Source organism: Dromaius novaehollandiae, chromosome Z, assembly GCF_036370855.1.
Source record: "Dromaius novaehollandiae isolate bDroNov1 chromosome Z, bDroNov1.hap1, whole genome shotgun sequence".
NCBI lineage: Eukaryota > Metazoa > Chordata > Aves > Casuariiformes > Dromaiidae > Dromaius > Dromaius novaehollandiae.
In genome coordinates this window covers 15,939,560-15,965,255 of record NC_088132.1, presented here as the reverse complement: position 1 = coordinate 15,965,255, position 25,696 = coordinate 15,939,560, and the positions used below count along the sequence as shown (strand labels likewise).

Sequence of the window (25,696 nt, the reverse complement as noted above, 5' to 3'; positions counted from 1 at the left end):
CCCTTGAATACAACCTGAACACTCAGGTTTAACAGAAACAGGTAATTGCAATTACCCACTTCAGTTAGGAGCACCTTGTAGAAACCAGACATTTCCTCCCTCTCAACCTCTTCTTCTTGGTTATACTTTCCCACTTCCCTTTTTCCTCGGCTACACTTTTCTTGATTCTGAGCTGTGCAAAGACTGTCATGATCCCTAACTTAGCAGAAAGAAGCCGAAGGCTATTTGAAGTTATGCCAGTTGTGTTGCTCAGACCACAAGGAGTGCAGCTGGGGCATCATTTATTTCATCCTGCAGAAAGCCACCGAGCAAATCTATCTGCTGAGGATTTCTGTGGTTGTAGCATCTTTTGGCCACCTCTTTTCAGACAGCCTCCCAGTTGCCTGTCACTACAAAGCGAAGGCAGAGTAGCCCAGGCGTGAAGACTGAACCTGTTGCAGCTTATGCTTTGCTGTCACAAAGCCAGTCTGACTGACCCAGCCTGCACCAGCTACACATCCTTCAGTACCAACACTCCTCTTCACTTATGCTCCCGTAAGAGCGTCTGGTTGCTATCTGCTCTTCACGCACTATAGGGCAAAAGTATACCTAAGAAACGTATCTCTGTGAAGCACTTAGACCGCTATATAAATGTAAAAACATGCTGAAACCTCATACCGAATGCACGATTTCTCTAATTCAACAATATCCTTTTTCATTTAGCCTCTTGTCATTTGCAGTGGAATTCGAACGTTGTTTGAAAGTCAAAGGAGCAGTACCGGATCCGTCTTCCATCAGCAGACGCCCCGGTGAAGAAAGACGAAACGATTCCGTTTAATTCAAACGCGGGGTTTGACTTGCAAACGTACCGGTGTGCCTGTGCATTACACAGCTCTGCGAAACGGCAACGGAAAGTAAACACAAGCAGAGCGCGGGGCTGCAAAAGGAGTAAAGGAGTAAAAAGCACAGCACGGGCGAAAGGCAAACAGCTGCAGTCGGCAGGTTTGCGGGGTTAACCTGCTACACGGGAGTTTTTCTGAGAGGGAGCGACCGCTTTGAAACGGACGCATTAGCCGGAGCCCTGGTTAATGGCACCTCGGGGGCTGAAGCCCGGAGCGGTCCGGGCACCGCGCAGGGGGCTCTCGGGGGCGCCGCCGCCCGCGCCGCGCAGACGGGCGCACAGCAGGGCAGGGCGGCGGGCGGGCGGCTTCACTCCGCGCCCGCGGCGGCTCCGCACCCGAGCGAGAGCCGCGTCCGCCCGCGCGCGCCTGCAGCCGCGCTGCCCCGCCGGGGCGCACCGGGCGCGCCCACCGACCGCGGAGCTCCCCTCGGCGGGGAAACGGGGCGGCGGCGGCTCCCGGGGGGCGGCGGCGCAGCCCCCGCGGCAGGAGCCCGCTCCGCCCGGGCGAGGAGGAGGGGGGGGGGGGCGCGCAGCCCCCACCTCCGCGGCGCGGGGTCTCGGCCGGCAGCGCCGTCGGGGCGGCGCCCGCGGGGCCGGGGCGGGGGCCGGGGGGGGCCGGCGGCGGGGAAGCGGGAGGCAGGCGGGGGCCGGCCGCGAGGGGGGCGCGCGGGGGGAGGCCGCGCCTCGGCGGCGGGGGAGGCGTCTGCGGCGCGTCCCGCCGCCGCGCCGGGATTAAAGGGCGCCGGTACCTGCGGGGCCGCGGCTCGGAGGCCGCCCCGCCGCCGCCGGCGTCCGCGTCCCCCCGCCCCGCCCCGCCGCCGCCCGCCCGCCCGCCATGTGGCCGCTGGTGGCCCTGTGCTGCTGGTGGCTGCCGCTGTCGCTGTGGCCGGCGCCGGGCCGGGCGGGCGCGGCGCCCGGCGCCCTCTCCCGCGGCGCCGGCCTGTCCCCGCCGCCGCCGCCGCCGCCGCCGCCGCCGCCCGCCGCCACCGAGAGCCGCGCGGAGCGGCTGGGCCGCGCCTTCAAGCGCCAGGTGCGGCGGCTGCGGGCGCGCAGCGGGCGGCTGGAGCTGGTCTTCCTGGTGGACGAGTCGTCGAGCGTGGGGCCGGCCAACTTCCGCAGCGAGCTGCGCTTCGTCACCAAGCTGCTCTCCGACTTCCCCGTGGTGCCCGCGGCCACGCGCGTCGCCATCGTCACCTTCTCCTCGCGCAGCAACGTGGTGCCGCGCGTGGACTACATCTCGCGGCGGCGCCCGCAGCAGCACAAGTGCGCGCTGCTGGGCCGCGAGATCCCCGCCATCGCCTACCGCGGCGGCGGCACCTACACCAAGGGCGCCTTCCAGCAGGCGGCGGTGAGCGGCGCGGGGGCCTGGCGTGGCCGCGGGCGGGGCGCGGGGCGGCGGCTGGGGCGGCGTGCGCTGCCGTGAGGTGCGGCGCGAGGTGGCTGGGGCGGCATGTGGTGCGTCGTGAGACGTGGCGTGGCCATGTGCAGGGCGTGGTGAGGTGTCTGGGGCTGCCTGTGAGGAGGTGCGGTGCGTGGCGATGCGAGGTGCGTGGTGAGGTGTCTGGGGCTGCCTGTGAGGAGGTGCGGTGCGTGGTGATGTGAGGTGCGTGGTGAGGTGTCTGGGGCTGCCTGTGAGGAGGTGCGGTGCGTGGTGATGTGAGGTGCGTGGTGAGGTGTCTGGGGCTGCCTGTGAGGAGGTGCGGTGGTGCGGTGCGTGGCGATGCGAGGTGCGTGGTGAGGTGTCTGGGGCTGCCTGTGAGGAGGTGCGGTGCGTGGTGATGCGAGGTGCGTGGTGAGGTGTCTGGGGCTGCCTGTGAGGAGGTGCGGTGGTGCGGTGCGTGGTGATGCGAGGTGCGTGGTGAGGTGTCTGGGGCTGCCTGTGAGGAGGTGCGGTGGTGCGGTGCGTGGTGATGCGAGGTGCGTGGTGAGGTGTCTGGGGCTGCCTGTGAGGAGGTGCGGTGCGTGGTGATGCGAGGTGCGTGGTGAGGTGTCTGGGGCTGCCTGTGAGGAGGTGCGGTGGTGCGGTGCGTGGTGATGCGAGGTGCGTGGTGAGGTGTCTGGGGCTGCCTGTGAGGAGGTGCGGTGGTGCGGTGCGTGGTGATGCGAGGTGCGTGGTGAGGTGTCTGGGGCTGCCTGTGAGGAGGTGCGGTGCGTGGTGATGCGAGGTGCGTGGTGAGGTGTCTGGGGCTGCCTGTGAGGAGGTGCGGTGGTGCGGTGTGTGGTGATGTGAGGTGCGTGGTGAGGTGTCTGGGGCTGCCTGTGATGAGGTGCGGTGGTGCGGTGCGTGGTGATGTGAGGTGCGTGGTGAGGTGTCTGGGGCTGCCTGTGAGGAGGTGCGGTGGTGCGGTGCGTGGTGATGCGAGGTGCGTGGTGAGGTGTCTGGGGCTGCCTGTGATGAGGTGCGGTGCGTGGTGATGTGAGGTGCGTGGTGAGGTGTCTGGGGCTGCCTGTGATGAGGTGCGGTGGTGCGGTGCGTGGTGATGTGAGGTGTGTGGTGAGGTGTCTGGGGCTGCCTGTGAGGAGGTGCGGTGGTGCGGTGCGTGGCCATGTGCAGTGCATGGTGAGGTGTCTGGGGCTGCCTGTGATGAGGTGCGGTGGTGCGGTGCGTGGTGATGTGAGGTGTGTGGTGAGGTGTCTGGGGCTGCCTGTGATGAGGTGCGGTGGTGCGGTGCGTGGCGATGCGAGGTGCGTGGTGAGGTGTCTGGGGCTGCCTGTGAGGAGGTGCGGTGGTGCGGTGCGTGGCCATGTGCAGTGCATGGTGAGGTGTCTGGGGCTGCCTGTGATGAGGTGCGGTGCGTGGTGATGTGAGGTGTGTGGTGAGGTGTCTGGGGCTGCCTGTGATGAGGTGCGGTGGTGCGGTGCGTGGTGATGTGAGGTGCGTGGTGAGGTGTCTGGGGCTGCCTGTGAGGAGGTGCGGTGGTGCGGTGCGTGGTGATGCGAGGTGCGTGGTGAGGTGTCTGGGGCTGCCTGTGAGGAGGTGCGGTGGTGCGGTGCGTGGTGATGCGAGGTGCGTGGTGAGGTGTCTGGGGCTGCCTGTGAGGAGGTGCGGTGGTGCGGTGCGTGGTGATGCGAGGTGCGTGGTGAGGTGTCTGGGGCTGCCTGTGATGAGGTGCGGTGGTGCAGTGCGTGGTGATGTGAGGTGTGTGGTGAGGTGTCTGGGGCTGCCTGTGATGAGGTGCGGTGGTGCGGTGCGTGGTGATGTGAGGTGTGTGGTGAGGTGTCTGGGGCTGCCTGTGAGGAGGTGCGGTGGTGCGGTGCGTGGTGATGCGAGGTGCGTGGTGAGGTGTCTGGGGCTGCCTGTGATGAGGTGCGGTGTGTGGTGATGCGAGGTGCGTGGTGAGGTGTCTGGGGCTGCCTGTGATGAGGTGCGGTGGTGCGGTGCATGGTGATGCGAGGTGCGTGGTGAGGTGTCTGGGGCTGCCTGTGATGAGGTGCGGTGGTGCGGTGCGTGGTGATGTGAGGTGTGTGGTGAGGTGTCTGGGGCTGCCTGTGATGAGGTGCGGTGGTGCTGTGCGTGGTGATGTGAGGTGTGTGGTGAGGTGTCTGGGGCTGCCTGTGATGAGGTGCGGTGGTGCTGTGCGTGGTGATGTGAGGTGTGTGGTGAGGTGTCTGGGGCTGCCTGTGAGGAGGTGCGGTGGTGCTGTGCGTGGTGATGTGAGGTGTGTGGTGAGGTGTCTGGGGCTGCGTGTGATGAGGTGCGGTGGTGCGGTGCGTGGTGATGTGAGGTGCGTGGTGAGGTGTCTGGGGCTGCCTGTGAGGAGATGCGGTGGTGCGTTGCGTGGTGATGCGAGGTGCGTGGTGAGGTGTCTGGGGCTGCCTGTGAGGAGGTGCGGTGGTGCGGTGCGTGGTGATGCGAGGTGCGTGGTGAGGTGTCTGGGGCTGCCTGTGATGCGGTGCGGTGGTGCGGTGCGTGGTGATGTGAGGTGTGTGGTGAGGTGTCTGGGGCTGCCTGTGATGAGGTGCGGTGCGTGGTGATGCGAGGTGCGTGGTGAGGTGTCTGGGGCTGCCTGTGATGAGGTGTGGTGCGTGGTGATGCGAGGTGCGTGGTGAGGTGTCCTGTGCTGCATGTGATGAAGTGTGGTGGTGCGATGCGTGGCCATGTGAGGTGCATGGTGAGGTGTCTGGGGCTGCATGTGGTGCGTGGCAAGACGTGGTGGTATGGCAATGTGAGGTGCATGGTGAGGCGTGGTGTCCAGTGCTGCATGTGGTGCGTTGTGAGACGTGGTGTGGCCATGTGCAGTGCGTGGTGAGGTGTCCAGTGCTGCATGGGATGAGGTGTGGTGCTGCAGTGTGCAGCAATGTGCAGCGCATGGTGAGGTGTCCAGTGCTGCATGTGGTGTGTGGTGAAACGTGGTGGCATGGCGACGCGAGGTGCATGATGAGGCGTGGTGTCCGGTGCTGCATGCAGTGCATGGTGAGATGTGCTGTGGCAGTGCGAGGTGCGCAGTGAGGTGCATCGTGCTGCATGCAGTGCGTGGTGAGACGTGGTGGCATGGCGATGCAAGGTGCATGGTGAGGTGTGATGTCCAGTGCTGCACGTGGTGCTGCGCGCGGTGCATGGTGAGACGTGGTGTGGCCATGTGCGGTGCATGGTGAGGCGTCTGCTGCGTGTGATGAGGTGTGGTGGTGTGGTGTGTGGTGCCGGGTGCAGCGGTGTGGCGATGTGAGGTGCATGCAGAGGTGTCCGTGCTGCATGTGGCGTCTGGTGCTGCACATAGTGTGGCGATGTGAGGCACGTGCTGAGGTGTGTAGCGCTGCATGTGGTTGCATGGTGAGATGTGGTGGTGTGGCAATGCGAGGTGCATGGTGGGGCGTGGTGTCTGGTGCTGTGTGTGATGAGGTACGGTGGCGTGGTGTGTGGTGCTGCACGCGGTGGTGTGGCAATGCGAGGCGCATGGCGAGGCGTGGCGTGTGCGGTGCTGCGTGTGGTGGGGCGGTGCGTGGTGCTGTGTGTGGTGGGGCGGCAAGGTGAGGGCCGTGGTGAGGCGTGGCGTGTGCGGTGCTGCATGTCGCGGGGCGGTGGCGTGGCGACGGGAGGTGTGCAGGGCTGCGTGTCGCGTGGTGAGGGGTGGTGAGGCGACAGGAGCTGCGTGGCGAGGTGTGCCGTGTGGTGCTGTGTGCGGTGCTGCACGTGGTGCGGTGCTGTTCAGTGCGATGTTCAGGTGTGTGGGGCCGTGTGGTGGGTGGGATGTGGGGCGGTGGCGTGCGGGGCAGAGCAGTGCCGTGTGTGCTGTCACCCGGCCGGGATTGCGAGTCACTCTCCTTCCGTGGTGTCTGTGCTGGTGGCTGTCCCGTTTTCTGCTGCACTTGGAAATAAATGTGTGAAATTTGCTCTTTGGAGGAGCATGGAGCCAGTGTTCCGATTTCAGAAGTGATAGAGATATTTCTGAGTCAAGTCTGGCGCCTGAAAAGCCTGCCCTGCTTCTCGGCAGTGGGACTTGGGTGCCCAGTAGCTGTCAGCAGTCAGGGATGTCTTCATACTGTCTCCAGGTGAATATTTTGATTGCTGATGACAACAGAGGTGCCCTTAGCTGGTGTGCACACCAGTAAGTTGGAGCATGTCCTGGAGCATTTCCAGGCACTGTAACATGATCATCTGTAGCGCTGAATTGTCCATCAGCCCCATGGCACCGGTTCTGCCCAAGCTGCTCCAGGGCATCTGCCGGCACTCGGGCGTGCCAGAGGTTTCCTGGTATGGACGCAGCCTCAGTGCCCTGTATCTGAGCATCCGTGTACCTCTCTTGGGAGATCTTTTGCAGTCCCATTTGGAGCAGATGAAAGAAGAGATGCAGACAAACACAGGAGGTTCATCAGTGTTGGGCTTGTGGTATTGGCAAAGATTGTTCTCCTCTTCTTCACATTTGGCAGGAGACAGGAAGACTATTTTCCAGTATGCCCTGAGTTGCACGTAGAAATCCTGCTTTAAGAAATCACATCTCAATCTTAGATCTTCCATTTTTAAATCTAGATTTGATATGGATGTGTTGCCGGGGAAGCTGTGTGGAGTAAGTTAGAGAAACAAGTTAAAAGTAATGACACTACAAACAAAACATGAGCTGAGAAGATGTGGTCCATTTTGTTCGATATGCAGTCCTGACTAATCATACCTTTGAAACTGAATAAACAGAAGTTAAGTTCAGAAACCTACCATTTAGCTTCATGAGCCCAGCTAAATCCTGTGGGTGCCCCAGCGTCACTGTCATTTTACACTGTGGTCTCCTAAGGACTTGGGAAGAGTCATTTTCACATGGTGGCATAGAGAGCTGCGACTGAGTGACAAAGTTACGCACTCACGTTGCTTGCTGGCTTTTGGTTAAAGATACTGCACTGTGGTTTTGTGCTGTTTGTCTTCTTCCTGTGAGACAAATTACAACTTTGGGGGAATACTCTCCATTCAAGGGACCGCTCTGTGTTTAAAATACCACTGTTGGAATACATTTAGAGAAGTATTTTAAGTATAACAAAATTGGTGTTCCCTCTGGACTCTTATACTGCTGTCCTTTGTTTTTAGAAGTCTTTCATTACAACCATAATTATTTTTCTTTCATTTTCCTAAAATGTCTCAATTTCTTCTTACGCTTTAATGTGGAGTTTCTTCTGCTTCTAAGCAGAATTCTCTGCTTCTTTTCCAAAACCAAAAGTGTCCGCTAACCTTGACAAGCTCCCAGAAATTGTATCAGTTGCGTGTTGTGGTATCAGAAAATTAAGGAGAGTAGATTGTTACAATAATCCAAATGCTTAAATCTTTCTGCAGCACTCTTCATTGGTAGGTCTTAAAAGTGATTAATTCAAGTCTGTGTCGTCATCCCAGTTCTACAAAAACTGAGGCAAGTGAGATAAGTGACATCTCTAAGGTCATCTGGCCAGTTGGTGACTGACCTGGGAGCAGGGTGTAATAAATGAACAGAAGCAGGATTTGTTTAGCAGTTGCTTGAGTATGTCTGTCTCAACCTGTGGCAGCAAAACCATTCATTCAACACCCCCTGAAAGCAATGCAGTTCAGTGTAATGCACTGTTTGCTGCATTCATCTTCTTTCAAAAAATAAGGGGATTCTCCTTGGCTCTGTAGTTTTTTATCCTCTCTGGAGGTGTTTTGTGGAGAGGTTTATTGCAGACTTTCTGTGTTTTGTCAAGGCTTACCTTTGCCACGTGAGCCACACTTTGACATTTTTACCAGACACCCAGCAGATTAAAGGTGAATTCTAGAAAGTAAACAGGAATACGAAGGATGTGCTGCAGACGAGGGCCAGGGACGATGCCCAGATGAAGAAGGCTGCACCACTATCGAAGTTCAGTCTGGGGAGCTGGTTCTGGATTTCGTGCGACACTCGCTCCGTTCGCTGACCTGAAGAAGCCTGGTTGTGTCCCTTCTCTCAGGGGCTGAGTTAAAAGAGTTTCTGCCGTGATGTTCTTTTCTCCAGAGCTCTTCAGTCACTGGGTCTTGTAGCTTGGCCAAGTAGCCACGGTATAAAGCAAAGTGGATTTCAACAGTCTTGGTAATATTGCCTGGTAAAACTTGAGGCGTCCTGAGCACGGTACAGAACTTAATACAGGTTCAGAAAAAAACAATCCATTTTGCCTTATGTTTAGGTTGTTCAGGAAAGAGATCTGCTACTACATGTACCAGAAACTTCTTATGCTAGCTTAAAATTGCAGGAATTTGATGGTGAGTTTGTCATGCTTGCCAGTTACAGCCTCCCAGTGAAGGAAGTTTTTTTCAGCTTGGATTCTGGCAGTCAGCTTTAATAACATTTCAGGGTCATTTTTATTTAGACATATTTTCACAGTTGAGTTCATCTCTGCACATACTACAGTGTTTTCAAATGTAATTTTACTTTTACCAAATTTAGTTTTTGCATGTTCAAGAAAGATTTACTGTTCACACTTTTCTTGCTCCTTAGTAAAGTTTAATGGCCTACAGGCTAACCTTCTAGCTGGTATAACTTTTTCTTCTTCTTTATATTTGACTACAGCTTTTACAGTTCGTAGGAAGTCTGTGGTTTTCACTTTTTTAGCTAGCATATAAGGCAAAAGTAGATAGAGTGCTAGAAAATGGGTACCAAATCTGGACATTTGAAGAGTGCCATTCAAACCCTCTGTATTCTGTTTCTAAAACTAGGTGATGGCAGTAGGCCGCTTTTTGACATTATATAACATATATCATGGTCTGCTTCACTACTTTTTTAGGTAATGTAAGGTCAGAGTAAGTAACTGTTTTTGCAGGTGTTTTTTTCTATGCCTTTAATTCCTAAGATGTTAGTACTGATTGAGAAACATAAGATGCTACAGTTCTCCCCTTCTGTCTGAACGTTATAGCATGGGTAAGAGTAAAACATATTCCATGGTATCTTCCATGCAGTAAAATCCAATATGGCTTGCAGTATGGGTATGTCTTTAACAGTATCTACAATAGTTAATTCAAAAAAGCAAAAGAGCCGTGGCATAAAGTTGTTTCTAATTCGGTTTAAGATCCACAAAACATCCTACAGAGGATGTTCGTGTATGTGATTTGGGACTATTTCTCTTGTTTGTTTAGGTTGTGCATCATAGGAAAAAACAGATGTGGAGTTATAGAAAACATATTTATCATTGCAAAATATCTTTAATAGTGTTTGTTTAGAGGTATCAACTTCTGCTCATGTTCAGCAGTCTGTCCTCTAAGGAACATGTAGCCAGGAGCAGTGTAAGGAAGGGGGAGAAGCGTAACTTTTTCAAAACCCTTTGGCTCCAGTTTTTCACATAGTGAGTGGATGGGCAGCACAAAACTAGATACAGTTCATGTTAAGCAGGGTGCTTAGTGCGTTTCAGAAAGCTGCAGAGCTGCTCTGACAGCGAGGAAGAGCTGGAGTTACTGCTGCTGTTTGAGGGACACGTCTAAAGCCTGCAGAACCCAAGAGTGTGACGTGCCGAGTTTCCCTCTGTACGTACCTGGTAGTGTCCACTCCGGAGACTCGGCAGCCTGCAGGATTACATAAAAGGGTGTTTTGGCCGAAGCTTCTGGTCCCGAGAGGTAACCACTGCTAACAGCACCTATTGCACCTTGTGGGAGGGCAGTGCTCATTTTTTGGCAGATCAATTGTGAAATAGAAATGTGAGGCTACCGTGCGGCCCTGGAAGGTTAATGGTGTGTTTTCTTCCCTGTCCCCCAAGGCTATAACCTTAGTCACAGTTCGCAAAAATGCTGGGAGAAAAAAAGAGTCCTCCATCTTTATTGATGGACGGTTTTTACATCATGAAGCTGCACTACCTGTTGTGGGTAAAAGACGAAGATACAGGTTGTTTAAACTACTCCATGTAGTAGCCTCTTGACAAAATAAGAATAGCAGCTTACAAGAAGACAGACTTTTTTCTGACTTCAAATGTAAGTAAAACAAGGGATTTTTCTCTTCAAAAGTGGACCTGAAGTTGTTGCTGTGCAGTGCTTCTGAGTCAAAGCCAGAGCTTATATATAGCCTGCCTTAAATAGACAGGTTAACTGTTATAAGCAACCTGGCAAAGCAATGCCTGAGAAAGGCCTTGGGAGGAGCTCTATGTTGTTGTAATTCTTAGGTTAAAAAGCCATTTTTTTGCTATTGTAATCCAGTTTAACTCCATTTAAATCAGTGACATACATAAATCAAAGGTCTGTCACAACACCTACAGATCTAAATGACACATTTTCTGTTTCTGACTGCATCTGGTCTTCAAAAACAAAATCTGGCTTTTGTATCTAACCTGATCTTGAGGGAGCATGACAATTAGCCAACCAGTATGTCAAAGTCAGTGTTCTGTTATCATCCAATTAACAAACATGAAAAAAATGGCCCTGAAAAGAATGTAAGCACATAGCAATTTAGAATAAACAATTCTAATGCTTATTTAATGCTTGTTTAAATAAGTAATGGTGGCTTTGTTTCTTCTGTATGTCAGAAGCACAAGAAAGTTCAGGATGCAGCATTGTTACCCATTAGGATAGTTGACTTTTAATTTCAATGCGCTATCAGAATCAGAATCTCATTTTGAAATTATAACAAAAAATAATTGAAGCAAAATAAAGTGGAAAACTTTTCATACCAGCTAAGTGATTTTTGAACTTTTTAGTGTAGAAGTAGTACCTTCTCACTCAGAAGATCTGCTGTGCATTTACAGTCATGTATGCCATCTGTTTACCAAAACAGGATTTATGGATTTTTATTCCTATGACTGCTGAAGAATCAGCAGCTAGTAGTGAATGAGCAACAGACTCCGTCCTGTCTCTGCTATTGTCATCTAAATATCTAGCGGCAGCTTTGGTCAGTTAGACCTGGCTGACTGACACACACTGGGCCTCTGTGAGCTCTGGTGTGACCTTGGAATCTGGATTGCAGGTTATGGTGAAAAACCTGAAGTCAACCCAGTTTACCTCTGTGGTCACCTTTGAAATTGCACAGCTAGTAGTTAACAGTAACTGAGCAAATTGGGAGCGGAGTTCCTGCCAGCCATCGTTCGTGTCAGCTCTAAATCACTTTTAGACAGTGTAGTTTGTAGAAGAGTACTTGTCCTGCATACTGCAGTCTGGTACAGGATTTGCTCACAGGATTAATACAGCAGGGTCAGAGGCAGGGAACATATCTGTACATTGTTCACTGTCTTTAGGCCTGGCCCGAAATGGGGCTACCGTAAGGCGTTATTGAGCAGTTCATTTTTTTTCTGGCTTTTCGGCCAGAAGTGGCAAGAAGTGCTCTGTTTAGCATCTTACATGGGGCTAAACAGAGTTGAGATTTTATTTGGTGAAGACCTATTACTTAGAGGTTGGTCTGTTTAAGTCCTCAAAATTGTCTCCTGTATTTTGCTCAAAGCAGCAGTGTTTGATTTGGAAGTCTGGAATTTAGCAGATTAGCCATTTATTATCCTCCCTTTTTAAATTAAGTGTAATTCATTTTTAAGAAGCCAAGACGTGTCATCCAAGAAGCACAGAAGGGTGCTACTACTCTTTTCCTGCTCAACCTGAGCTAATCAGTGTGAAGTACCGAAGAGAGACTTAAACTGACTCCAGGCACGGATTGAAGTCTTCAGCCTGGGTATCGTATTCCCATATAGAGGCCACCTGTAGGGTCATTCTCTAGGAGCAGCATCTCCATGTGGCAGTTGTGAGTTAGGTGTGCTGTTTCTTCAGGTGTCTCCCTTTCCGCTGAGTACGTGGGGTGTCGTGGGTACACAGATGCACCGCCTAACCGAAGATCCTGAATTGAAATAAAGCCCCCACTTTACCTCTGTATTCTCCATGCTCTTCCTCCTCCAGTATATCTAGAAGAAAGCATAGTTGGTAGTTCTGATCAAAAAAAAAAAAAGGCAAAAATACTAGTCGCTCTTCTGCTTTTCACTGCTTTCTAAAGAATTGTTTCTCATGGCTTGAGAAAGTCAATAGTCAGTCCTGTTAAATACTTTAGACAGAGTGTCCTCCCAAGCCAAATTTTTTATACCTTGGAATATACTTCAACAAGGAAATGTGCAAGTGCCCTATATATTCTACTAATGGCATGTATCCTTCTGAGGTGTTGGAAATTAATCATACCATTACCTGAAGTCAGCTCTTCATTTATATTATTGTGATCCTTTCATTTTGAACCGTTCCACCCATGTTAGTGTATTCTAGCCATGCTGATGCTCTGAAGTTGTTAAATGCTGAGCATGAAAGATAAGATGGACAGGGTGAGAGATATGATAAACTATGGCAAAAAAGCACCATTTTCTGGAAGAAGGTAGGCAACCACAGCACAAGGAAGGTTTTCTGTTTCTCTCATTGCTGATGAATTCGCCACTACCAGCAAGGGAACTTGCATTACCAGGTGGTTGTTCCTTGTCTCGCCTTCCTGTACCTGCCTCAGCAGGTTTCCATGGGCTGCAGAAAGCTGATCTAATTCTAAGCCATGGCGGCCATATGATCAGAGCACATCTGGACGTTTCTTGTGAGTTTTAGCCCCAAGACCTGTTGGGATGGGTGTTCCTGCCTAGGAGGACCTGCACTGCACAAGGTACCACAGCCTTCCTCACCTGCAGTTGACCTTCAGTCAACCAGCTGTGTCTGAAGTAAGGACGAGAGGAGGTTTGGGGATGCCCAGAGGGAGGTGTATGCCAACATCCACTGCAGTGCGTGTATGCTAAGAAGAGCCGCTACCAGGAGGTGCAGTCGTCATTTACAGCCTAGTACGACAAAGCTCGTCACACTGGTGTAACATGGTGGCAGAGTAAAGTGAGAAATGTGAGACATTGCTGCAGGAATTAGCGCAAATCTCACTGACACAATCACAGAGCTAACAGGCGATAAATGAAGCTTTTCTAAAGCAACATCATGGTAACTGGGTGACCTTATCATAACTGTTTCAGGGATAGAGATTACTCTTCCTGGGAACACCTTTCTCTGTCCTCTGCTCCTCTCTCAGAGCCTTTGCTGGAGGGGTCTGGCACCAAGCATGGTGTGTCCCACCCTGCCCTTTAAAGTTAGCACCTTCACAGGGGAATGAGTCTTACAGTGTGCTTTGCCACAGAGACACAGGGGTAAACCAGAAACACTGTTAAGCAATTTATATGAAGAGTAGGAAATAAAGTCTAGGCATTACAATTTTTAAGAGGTAAGAAGGAAAAAAGCTGTTTTATTTTTAACTCATTCCATTGGTTTATGAGAGGCTTTTTCAGCACAATGCATCATATTTAGCAGTAATTCCTGATACGAGCCTCAGCATTAATATTCTGTTTGTAATACATTTCGCATGTTCTGTGGCACAGTTTTCGCCTCTTTCCTCAAGTTCCACTTTTACTGGAAGTAGAAAGTTAGACTTTGCAGGCATGACAGGACGTTTGCGGCCGTCAGAGCTTTCTGACTGTCCTACCTGCAGACATTAGAAGTACCTTTATTTTAGCAAGTGATAGGATTCTTTTTGCTCATATGAAGCATGCCTGTTACAGAGTCTGAAAGACATTCTGCTCACAGATGGCTGAATTTGGTCAAAATTACTCTGTGCCATTATTGCTGTCTGTCCTTTGTTGTCCCCTCCTGCCTCCCAATGACTGTCCTGCTAGAAAGAGCTGAAGTAGCACTTAACTACTAAAGCGATAGAGTAGCAGGAAAATTTTCAAAGGTGGGCTCTTCAGGTAACCAGGACCATATTCATATCTTTGAATTGCTGAGTTCTGCATGATTTTGACATTGTTAGAAACAAAAGCTCCCATTAAAAGAATGATACTCGCGGTGGTTCAGAGTCTTTCTGGTGACCTTAACCATGAAGACAAAGAACCTCCTGGAATCTGATGGGCAGCTTATAAAGGGCTTTAGCATGCACAACTGTGGTGCTTTGCTGAGCACACAGGGGGTAAACAGCAAAGGAAGGAGACCCATGGTCTGTCTTATTTCTCAACTCTCCCCCCGCCCCCCCGCCACAGTCTTGGGCTAGGACAGCCCTTATCAAAACTATCTGCTCATGTTGCATGATTCCAGCAGTCCTGGAGCAAAAGAAGACATTCAGAAGATATTTGTGTCCTTTTGGAATTAATTATTTTATTCAGCCTTTTCCCTGCATTTTTAGAGTAATGAATGTTTAAAATGTTTAAATGTTTAAAACAAACACAAAAGAAACAAATATTTGGCAAATATACCAGTCAATAATGGTATGAATTTTTGGCATGAAAATACATGAAGATTGATTATGTATTCAGTAAAATAGTTTGGAGTCTTCTTTAGTAACAATAAAAAACTGGAGCAGTACTGGATAAATCAAGTAACATCTTGGTTATATTAATGATGGAAATTGCTCATACACGAACAAAACAAGGATTTTCCTTTTTTCAAATCAAACGAAGATACATTAGCAAGATGGTATTTTGAATATAGTTCACAGCGTATCAACAAATGGACACATTTGTTGTGAATATAGCACACACAGTATCAACAAATGAAACCTTCTTTTGCCTTCTTAAGCCTTTCAGATTCCTGATTAACTGTTGATAAAAAGTTACACAGCACCAAGAGCTGAGGAAATGGCTAGGTATATGAGTTCCCTTGTCTTTTAAAGTTGGATTTGGAAGATCTCAGAAGGATATGTATGTTTGCTGTTTCCCGGGAACTAGGTGCATTCTGTTTGTCCTAATTTGGAGCCCAAAACTGCATGGCACCAGAATTTTCAAATCCCAGACCCAAGCAACTAGCACTAGGAATAAACTGAATCTAGATCAAGATTTTATGTGGTAGTGCCTGTCATTGCAAAAGCAATGTTTGGGGTTTTTTTTAGGGGAGAAATAGTCTTTATAAAAACTGTGCAATGTGAATATGATTGTCTTAGAGTTGGAATGAATAGCTTTGCTCTCTGAGGTTAGAATGATTTCTGCATTTTTAAAACTGTACAAAATGTGTGAAATGGCATTTGTTAATTGGGCAACAGTACTTTTTAAAAAGTTGATGTTTTAACAGACATTACGGTCAGAATCCATGCTATATAAAGAGAGAAAAAAAGGTTAGGCTAGTGATAAATGCACTAGATGTCAGATGCGTCCCTGCCATCTTACAGAACAGGAGAATCACCGAACAGTTGGGGCTGGCAGGGACGTCTGGAGATCACCTAGCCCAGCCTCCTGCTCAAGCGGGGTCACCTAGCGTAGATTGCCCAGGACCATGTCAAAGTGGGTTACGGATATCTCCAAGGACGGAGATTCCACCACCTCTCTGGGCAACCTGCTCCAGTATCCAACCGCCCTTCAAGTATAGAAGTTGTTTCTTACATGTATGGAGCTTCCTGTGTTTTGGTTTATGCTTGTTGCCTCATCTTGTCACTGGCACCACTGAGGAGAGTCTGGCTACATCTTCTTTATGCCCTCTCATCGGATACATATAAACACTGATAAGATCCCCACTGAGCTTTTTCTTCTCCAGGCTGAACAGTCCCACCTCTCTCAGCCTCTCCTCAGATGATGTGTCCATGTATTTCCTCTGTGATCATGAGCGTGTCTGGCTTTTTTACCAGTACACTTTGATCCACAAAGAACATGGATCCAGAAAATGTCTATCTGTTGTGAGACTTACTGAGTTCATATCTGCCAGATACACAGAGATGCTTGGAAGATAAGTGCTATGGCTAAGCAAAAAATAAATCATTATTTTTATGAAGGCATTTAAGAAGATGACTTGCTTTCTTCGTTAAGATTCTCACACTGTGTTATTGACAAGAGATGGAAAGTTCATTCTCAGAATTATGCAAAAAAACACATTCAGGTTGGAATTTTGAAAGATGAGGGGGAGATGACTAGCACGGAAAATTTAAGGTTGAAGAAAGAGGGGATAGAAAAGATAAAAAGATACATGCATAGATTAAGCATATGATTCTGAAGACCCACTCATTGCATAAATGAATCATCAGAAAATTGTTAGATCTAGTATATTATTTGTCAAAGGGAAGTAACAATCATTGTATTACAACACTTGATTAGCATGAAGTCACTGCATTTTATACATGTTATTTCTGTTTGATTGTTATATTCAACAGTCTGTTACTTGTAGCATCATTCAAATATACAGGTGCATCCTGCAGACACATCTTTTCCTTAAATTCTGTGTGCAGTTCCTGCTAGGGGAATATTCAGGGAAACCTTTTCTATTAGTAAATTTATTGTGTCAGATAAGAGCTCAAATTCTTTCAAGTCTGCATAGCAATGCAAAAGAAAGTTTTGAAAAAGCCAAGAGGAGAAAGGCTGAAAGGTGGCAACTGGAATCCAACACCTGTAACCGTGCAGTATTTTTTTGTTCCTGTCCTACAAAGGGGGCAAAAACCTAGAGAGATTTTTTTTTTGAGTGAAGCAGAGGAAATAGCAGTGTCCAGTGAACAGCAACAGAAAAAGGTATTGAAATCAGACACTTGCTCTTTTACCAAGGGAGCACTAGAAGTACAGTGAGTTCCTTTATGTAGGGTGATATTTGTGTCATGCTTCAGGGTAACATTATTTATGTCACACCACAACTGTGCATTACTGCTGTGAAAGAACCAAGTCTCTCAGGACTGCTCAGGATTCAGTAGTAAAATGCCTCAACCCCACCAAGAGCTAGCGTTGACCCTAATATTGTTTTTTTTTGGGGGGGGGGAGGACGGGAGGGCTCAGAATATTTGTTTGGATTAAATGTTTCTTTGAGACTTGGGCATTTTTACCTGCAGGAAAAATGAAAGCAAAGGAAGTTTGGAACAAAGTGTGAACTTTACAAGAGGATTTAGGAATCTTTCTCACAGTCAGGGACAAAGCAGCAAGGAGGCATTTGGTAGAGTCCTAAGGCCTGAGTTTCTCTGCCTCTCACTAGTGTCCCCATCTCCTCTGTCTGTCCATACAAGAGTGAAATGGAGACAGGAGAGAGTGGGAAGTCGGCTGCAGAATGCTACAGCTCAGGAGTATGTTTGCCAATAACAGCCCCACCTCCACGTCTCCTGATGCAAACAGGGCAGCGCAAGGGTTTACATCTAGATCTGCGGAATTGCAGAAGAGCAACCTAACTAGGAATGTAAAGAGCAAAATGAGCGTACAGGTAACTAGCATTAATATTTCGCTGTGCGAATGACATGCAGATCATCTAAACCCATCGCTGAGAAATTAAGACATACTGTTTTAATGTTTTTGAGTTAAAAAAAGAAAGTTTGGCCGAGTGAATTGGTTGAATGTATGCATATTCACAGTTTTTTGTAATAAAGTGTAATTTTTTTGTTATTATATGAATGTTATAGCTATTTATATTGTTTTATGTTATTGTATTAAATCTGTAATATTATAATATGGGATTTATTTATTTCACCGTGAGTAAGTAATCCTCCAGGGAAGAGAATCATCAGGTTTATTCAGAACTGATCCCAGAGTGTAGTTAGTAAGGTGAAAACAAATTCAGTGCAAGTAAGTGCTCTATTGGTATAGCAGGGATAAATGGCTCTGTAATAGAGGACTTCATGTTTCACTTCTGAGGTACAGTGATGGTTCTTCTTGTCTTATAGCATTCCCTTTGTATCCCTTAGGGTATTCCCTACACTGCATACAAGGACCAGTGCCATGTTTGTAATAAATGCTTGGATAATGTTGTTTTGATAGCTAGGTTCGAACTTAAACCTTTTAAGGCAAGCCTTCTTCTGGCAAGGATCCTGGGGATGACTGATGTTATCCGAAAGTTAGTTTTCAAAGTGAGACAGATTAACCCATTTCAGTTTGTTTCTCTGTAGACAGATATATTAATAGCAAATTCTGTATAGGCAAAATCCTCTTTAAAAGCCTGAGTAAGGACAGAGATCAGGCCCAAGATCAAGTGTTTAGGGATTAGATGCAGGTCATGTAATCAAGGCAGTAACAAAGAGCCTCAACACTGTCATCGCTGTGGCTGTTAAGGGCCTAAAGAAGTCTTTGGTCTTGAACACAGCTCATCCCATGACTTTTACAAACTAAATAAATATTAAAAGCTCAGAAATCAGTGATTTAACTCTTTTTGGGACTGCACTAATAGGATTTAATTTTGCCTTGCAGTAGTGAATTTCTAGAACTGGATTTTGTACAAAAACTTTTTATTGCACAAGACTTCGTTTTTTAATTCTAAGGGCTGTTTTTGGCACAGAGGAAATGGTCAGTCTGCCAGATATTTGTACACACTAAACCGAGATTGAATACAATACAGATGGTAATAACTTTTTGCTAATGTGAAAAGAATGTTGTATTTTTGCTAAAGGAGTGAAAGGATTACAGAAACCGACTGATCTATCACTCCTGTGAAAGAAGGGTAGACAAGAAAATAGGTACTAAAACAATCAGGGAGGTGGTGTTTCTAGTGGTCCCCTGCTTCACTTTCAAGAGTAGTCATGAAGAGCATTAATTGTTTTCTTTTGTTTGTACTTGTCCTTTATTATGAATTTACTATAGTGATCAAGTAGGACATGTTCTCCAATAAGGTCATTCAGCACCTCATTCTAAGTAATGCCAGTGCTCACAGTTTCATTTGAAATTAAAATCAGGAGCAGATGTGGATATTCATACTTCCAAGAAATAAGTTTTCTGGATCCTTTTATCTTTCCTGTACTGTTTGGTGCATTCTTGTGCTTTATTTATTGAGAAGCCTGACAACTTACGAAAAGCCTGGGGAGCTTTGTCATGAGTGAAATTCATCTTTAGACAGATTGGTAGTCCACAGAGCTAATGGGGACTGGCTAAATGCATCAGATCGCTTGGGTGCGGGCTTGCAAGTCTGGGGTTTAAGTGAACATATCCATTTAAAGTAGATGAAATTTCCATTGGAAAATGAACAGCTTTCAGAAGGGCTTTCTGAAGATGGAAGGGGAAAGGTTTTTTGGAATAGAGGAGTGCGGGTCATGGTCCCTCTGAATGGCAGCACAGCCCTCTGGTGTGTCAGCCCCTCCTCCCAGTTTTGTATCATCGGCAAACTTGCTGAAGGTGCACTCTGTCCCTCTATTCAGGTCGTTCATGAATAAGTTGAACAAGACTGGACCCAGTAATTGACCCCTGGGGACACTGCTAGCTACAGGCCTCCCACAATGGCACCACAATTGACTCATCAGAATTAATTAGTCCTTTCCAAGATTTGTGCTGCCCTGGCTAGACTGAAGGGACTCAAGCTAGCTTCTTAACTGGCCATGCAGACACACGATGACAGACATGTATTTGAGGAAGGTATGCAGGCTTCTTTTGCTACCCATTGCGAGTGTCACTTGCTGAAAAACTGAGGTGATGTGTAGTGCCATCCGGTACCTTCATATGCAGAGTTTGTGCAGCATTATGCTACACACAGAGGGAAATTGCACTGGAAGAATATTACTGAATTTGCAAAGCCAGGTGCTGCCAAAATTAAGCTTTGTTCCCCCTTCTGTGTGTGTTACAACATAGTCTTGGGTTGCCTAATCATTCTGCTAGAGCAAGCCGAGTGCAGGTGGGATCTTCAGAGAATTGCACTGGCAATTATCTCCAAAATGTCTCTTAAGCATGTGCAAGCTGCAGTTTCTTTCTCACATACACAAGTTTCACAATTTATACTAATTTGGGGGCTACTTTTCCACAAAGATGGTAGATGCCCACTTCTAATATATCGGTGATTCACAGGTTGAAAGTTCCTGCTGCAAAGCTCAGAGATGCTACAGTTGCACAAAACACATAAGTGTGGCTGGAACATATTTTTTTCCTCATCTTGTTTTCAGAAATAACACCCATTTTCACTGAAACAGCTTGAGAAAAATATCCTGGGTAGAGAATTTCAGCCTGAAGAGTTAATGTTTGATAAAGATTTAATTTGTTTGAATTCTGTCTTAAAATGGCAATGTTAATTCTAAGATTTTAATTATAAATAGAACTGCCTTCTCTACCTCCACTACCATTTATTATAGAGTATGACATCCATTTCCAGAGGCACCTTGAAATGAGGCATTTCTGTTTTCACTAGTATGTGTCTTCATACTGTCTTTTGCATTGTCTTTATCTTCCTGATTCTTTTCATTCCAGTTTTCCACTTCATTCTGGTTTTTCACTTGTGACTGAAGCCACATGAAGAACAATAGCTTTGGTTTGCACAGCAAGTGTGTCTAAGGGAGAGTTTGGTTTCACTCCCTGTGGGTTTTGCATAAAAGTAGTAACAAAATCAAGCCCAACAGCAGCACTTTGCTTGGCACCCTTTCAGACCACAGTGCCGTTGTTTTGTGTATGGTTTGGTTTTGCTTATTAGATACCTGAAATCAAGAAATTGCCAAATCAAAATCAAAGTGTCCTGAAATTTGGCCTGGCTTAGCAAAAAAATTTATGAAATCCCTGCAGGTTCTTTGAACCAGTCCAAGTTGTGAGGCTTTGATTAAGGTGAAAACCAGACATGTTTTATTTTAAAAGTCTTACTTTAAAATTATGTAATAATACTTTACTCAGCTCAGTTCACCTGCCTTTTTGGAATTTGTGGCTCTAAGAGTGGCTTAAATAGTTTTACTGCTTATAATACAATGACACGATTTTCAGAACCCACTATGAACATCATCAGAAGGACTGTCAAATGCAATTTATTGCATTGGGTTTAGATTGGTTTATTGATTTTAATCTATTATTAAAATGTACCTGGTAGTAAAGTATTTGCATGCTACCAAGCTGAAGGTCTGATTCTGCTTCCTTTTACATAAGTTCACAAAAAAGGAAGAAAATATGGGATGCTTTCAGAATCCCTCCTTCAGGGCCACAGACATCACCTGAGACCACATAACTGCTCTTGCTCTGGCAGACTGTGGCTAATTACAAGACTGGAAGTTACACAGATGGGGTGGCTTCTAGTCCACAGCGTAGTAGCGTAGCATTTTTGGAAGCACTCTGTCTACCTGTGTACAAACATATTCAGGGAGTAAATAGCACTAGTGCGCTGCCAGACTGAAAGGATGCAATGGACAGAGTGTTGCAGGGCATGACCTGCTCAAGTGCTACTGAATTTTGTCAAAAATGCTCTTTATTCCTTCTATAGAATATATCTATATATAGAATATAATAAAGAATCATTTAATTTGTAGATGGCAGCAGGGTAGATGGGGCTGTTGGCAGTTTTTGAGGCAGGATGGACAAACAACAGTGATCTGGGAAAACTGTAATAAGGGAGAAAAGTATGATTCAATAGGGACAAATGTAGAATGTTACGCTGGGGTAGAAATAACCAGCAGCCGAAATGCTCGCTGGGGAGGGAGTAGTGATAAATCACAAGTGGCCCTTAGAATTCAGTGGATCAAAACTAAAGATGGTTTTAAAACATATCAAATCATACGAGTTACCTCAGACTCACAAGAAAAACAAAAATGCACCACCAGTCACCATTCTGGGAGGTACAGAAGGAAATGTTGCCTATAAGACCCAGGAAGCACAGTACACATTGTCTTTGGTGTGGTAAGGCTAATGCCAGAATAGAGTGTCCAGTGTGGGTACTATACCTCAAGCAGGATGTGACCCGTTGGTGAGAATTCAGAGAAGAGCAACAAGAATGGGCAGGAAAAAAAATGGATTAAGAGGAAAGAATGGAAACTGTGTTTTGGCCAAAAAGAGAGAGAAGATGTCTCACAAAGATGGAATGCCAGAAGAGTATCACTTCAGTAAAAAGTTGCTGTAGAGAGGAAGAGGAGCATCTCTCCCTCTTCCCATTGGAAATAGGACAAGAACTGACTGCAGCAGGGAGACTCTGGACAAGCAGAAGTGCTTACTATTGTAAAGAGAGTGGAATAGGCTGCCCATGTGAAGTCTCCAACACTCACAGTGTCCAAGAACAGGCTAAACATATAGACATACTGTTGTCACAGGTGACATCCTTGCTGCAATGGGCTGGAGTGAGTGACCTCTCCAGGCTACTGTAATGTTGTTGTAGAAGCTGTCTTTATCGCTGTGCTCATCTGTCCCCTTTGCTTTCTCTACAAGTACTGTGTGACTATGAAGACAGGGTAAAATGCTGGCTCCAGTGAAGTCATTGGTAAATCTCACAACTTCTCTCCCTCTTTACCCTTAAATGTTTACAGCCATAGTCTCAGCTGATAGGAGGAAATAGGTGCAGTGATGCTGAAATTAAATTAATCGATAATCTGGACTGTCGATTTTTAATGAAAACTACTAGATTTTACAGTAAGTGTGCCTCATGTTGCAATTATATGCTTTGAAGTGATGTTTGCCCTTTTTCCAAGTCACATTTGCTGCCAATGATCTAGCAGAGAAATAAGAATAGAACTTAAATGTGCAAAGGACAAGGAATTTTGATTTTTTAAGAGGAATCTGTTGTGGGTAAGCTATTTGCACAGAATAAAGAAAAGTGTTGTAGTCACATTTGTTTCTCTTTCTTTAATTGGCTGCCTTGTTAAACTTTATAGCCATTTGCTGGCTTTGACTTGATATGCAATCATTGAATGCATCATGCCATGGAAAACTCTGCTGGTAATTGTCACTTTGGGGGTTTCATTTTCCATGTGGAAAATTACAGTTTTGAAGACTGCTCTTTTATCTAGGCCCCAGTTTCCTAGTGAAGTTGTGCAGTTAGTAAAGATAAAGTACCTGACTGCAGGAGGGATGTTCAAGGTAACATCTAGGGAAGCCAGTCACCCCATGCATGGTGACTCTTTGGAACCTTTTTGAACAGCAGATATATCCAAATACTCTGCTTTTGATTTGTAAATTTTTAACTTGGCAGTGGATCCTCAGTAAGAACTTGTTTCTAACCAATCACATGTTGCCATCTGTTTCTAAAACCTGTTCATCTTCCCCTCTACAGAGGGAGGCTTATAAAGCCTCAGCAAGCATAGCTGGATTTTTTTGTGTTGCACATCAGGTGCCTGAGCTGCATTGTTTTCAAGACTCCTGTTCCAGACAGCATCTCTTCCATCTCCTGCCTTCTCCCTCATACCCATGCATGTGTATGTGTATGTGCTTTCAGACATATTCTCTGTCCATCTACATATGTTATCAAAGTGCTTGTGGACTCACTGTAGGTAAAAAAATCTTCTCCATCTGCCTTACAGGAAGTGAATGACACAGTCACTGTTTTATTTTCCAGAATTTCTGGAAATTTCACTTGTTAGAGCAGGAAAAGGCAGATGGAAGCTGGGAAGGAAAATGTGGAAATACAGAATTCCCTGGCCTGTGGCCAGATAATCACTGTGGATACTTTAACCACTTATATGAGCTTCCTCATATAAAAAGTTGCTACTATATGTGTGTGTGAGCTGTTTTCAAGTGTGTTCAACTGATTCTTTTTGTTGATCTGCCAATCTCTGCAATTCTTCCAGTAGATCTGGGAAATCTTTTGAGCAAAATAATTCCTAATAAAATAATTGTTTCTTCTTAAGTTACCCCTTACAAACTCTTTGGAATTTATTCATGAAGCAGATACTGAAAGCCATGGTAATGAGAGTGTGCATCCCACCATTTGCAGCACATCTGCAGCCTGTTTGCATGGTGGGTTTTGGTGAGCTCCTCGCCTACGCCTGAATGGTCAAACAAATTTGGAGTCAAATGACATTCATCTGGTGAACAGTAATGAACCAAACTGTCAGCTGACATGCATCTACATCACTCTCTTGACATTGAGACAGTTGGCAGCATCTGAAGTTTTGTCCCAAGGAACAAATCCTGCAACAGATTTTCAATGTTTGTGTTAGCCATTCAAATTGCAGTCTAAATAGAGTTACTAAAGCACTGACCAGGATCTTTGCTGTCACACGGGTGATCAGTGTGCAAATGTCTCTTTTCAGCTGTGACTGGACGGACTATGGGCATCTGAAGTGTGAGTCAGTGTTTGGCCTTGTGTAACTACAGTCTCTGTTTGCAGATGGTTTATCTTTGTTAATAGTGGGTGGTCTTGCAAAAACTTAGCCAAGCCTTATGACACAAATAGAAGGAGCTGCATAATGGAAGAAAGTAGTGTTCAGATCAGCCAGTGCTAACCCTTTGCCTGAGATGTACCATTTCATTTTCTCTTCCAGCAAATATTGCGGCATGCCCGTGGAAATGCCACAAAGGTGATATTTCTTATTACTGATGGATATTCCAATGGGGGAGACCCAAGACCCATTGCAGCATCCTTGCGTGAATTTGGAGTGGAGATCTTCACCTTTGGGATATGGCAGGGGAATATCCGAGAGCTGAATGACATGGCTTCCCATCCAAAAGAGGATCACTGTTACCTTCTTCACAGTTTTACTGAGTTTGAAGCTCTGGCACGCAGAGCTCTTCATGAAGGTATTGATATAGTAATCTCAGAAGTCCCAGAGAGAGCAGAGGTCTGAACAGAAAGATCTCCAATATAGTCTTTGTATTACATTTCATGTAATGGTGATTCCTTATATTTTTATTTTTCCTCTCACTTTCCAGCAGAGGTGTTCATTCTTCAGCTGAAAGGATAAACAGTTTGTGACTAACTCACAATCAACAAAATGTGAGCTAAATTCTCCTCATTTGTGTATGCACATAAACATCCATTCAACTCTTCATTTTGCTTGAGAAGGAACAGACTGAGCTCTTGGCCCAGTATAACTTTTGTATAAATACGTGATACTGGCCGTCAAATCTATGGTTCTCCAAAAGACAAAGAGGCACCTAGTACAGATCTCAGGCCTACCCTCAGTGCCTTTTGGTGTTTAGGAACAAGAGCTGGCCTATTCAGAAATCTTTCAGATCTCTGTGTATAAAGATAAATATGATTTCTTTTTGGCCTTATTCATTCAATGAGACTGGAAAGAGCATGGAAGGGAAAGAGAGTTTGGACTGGGTTTTTATCCTTTTTTGCCTACTTTATTCTAAAAAAAATTCACCCTGAAAGCAGAGGAGGTTTAGACTAGCAAGTGAAAAATGGCTAGATATGTGAGAACACATGGTCTCATGGCTAGTGGCTTCATTTGCAAGCCACTGCTACTTGAATGAGACTTAGTGCAAGCATCAGACAAGCCATTAATATTATTTCCTTTATTTAATGTTAAAGAGCGTGCTACTTCTACGTAAGCAGTGTGTTTTACTACCATTCTGTTTGTTCCAGGTAAGGTGCAATCGTTTTGTGGGAGTGCACAGAATGAAAGGAGGTTTTTTTTAAACAACATAACCAAACCAATTGGAGGTCCCATGAACAGAAGTCACAGAGCCAGAGACAGCATCCACCTAAGTCAGGAGAAGCTGTCTCAGGGGCTCCTGTAGGGAGTGAGACTGGATTCCTGCATTTCTTACATTAGTTAGTGCTTGACTCAGATGAAAACAAATGAAAGACTTCGGGGATCTTTGTGCTATGGGTTCCAGTAAACTTTTTTCCAGGATAAGACCACCAAGTTTTTCTGTATTTTGTGTGAAGCAAGGTTCTACCTT

The 25,696-nt window shown here is 46.8% G+C and overlaps 1 protein-coding gene across 1 annotated transcript in view; it reads left to right on the top strand.

Annotated features, from left to right (window-relative positions):
- The first annotated feature begins 1,567 nt into the window (after nucleotides 1-1,567).
- Nucleotides 1,568-25,696, top strand: part of SVEP1 (sushi, von Willebrand factor type A, EGF and pentraxin domain containing 1) — a 131,038-nt gene continuing 106,909 nt past the window's right edge. The window contains exons 1-2 of the mRNA XM_064502286.1: nucleotides 1,568-2,228; nucleotides 24,328-24,583. Of these exons, the coding sequence (XP_064358356.1) occupies nucleotides 1,716-2,228; nucleotides 24,328-24,583 (769 nt within the window). The 5' untranslated portion in view covers nucleotides 1,568-1,715. The remainder of the gene's footprint in view (nucleotides 2,229-24,327; nucleotides 24,584-25,696) is intronic.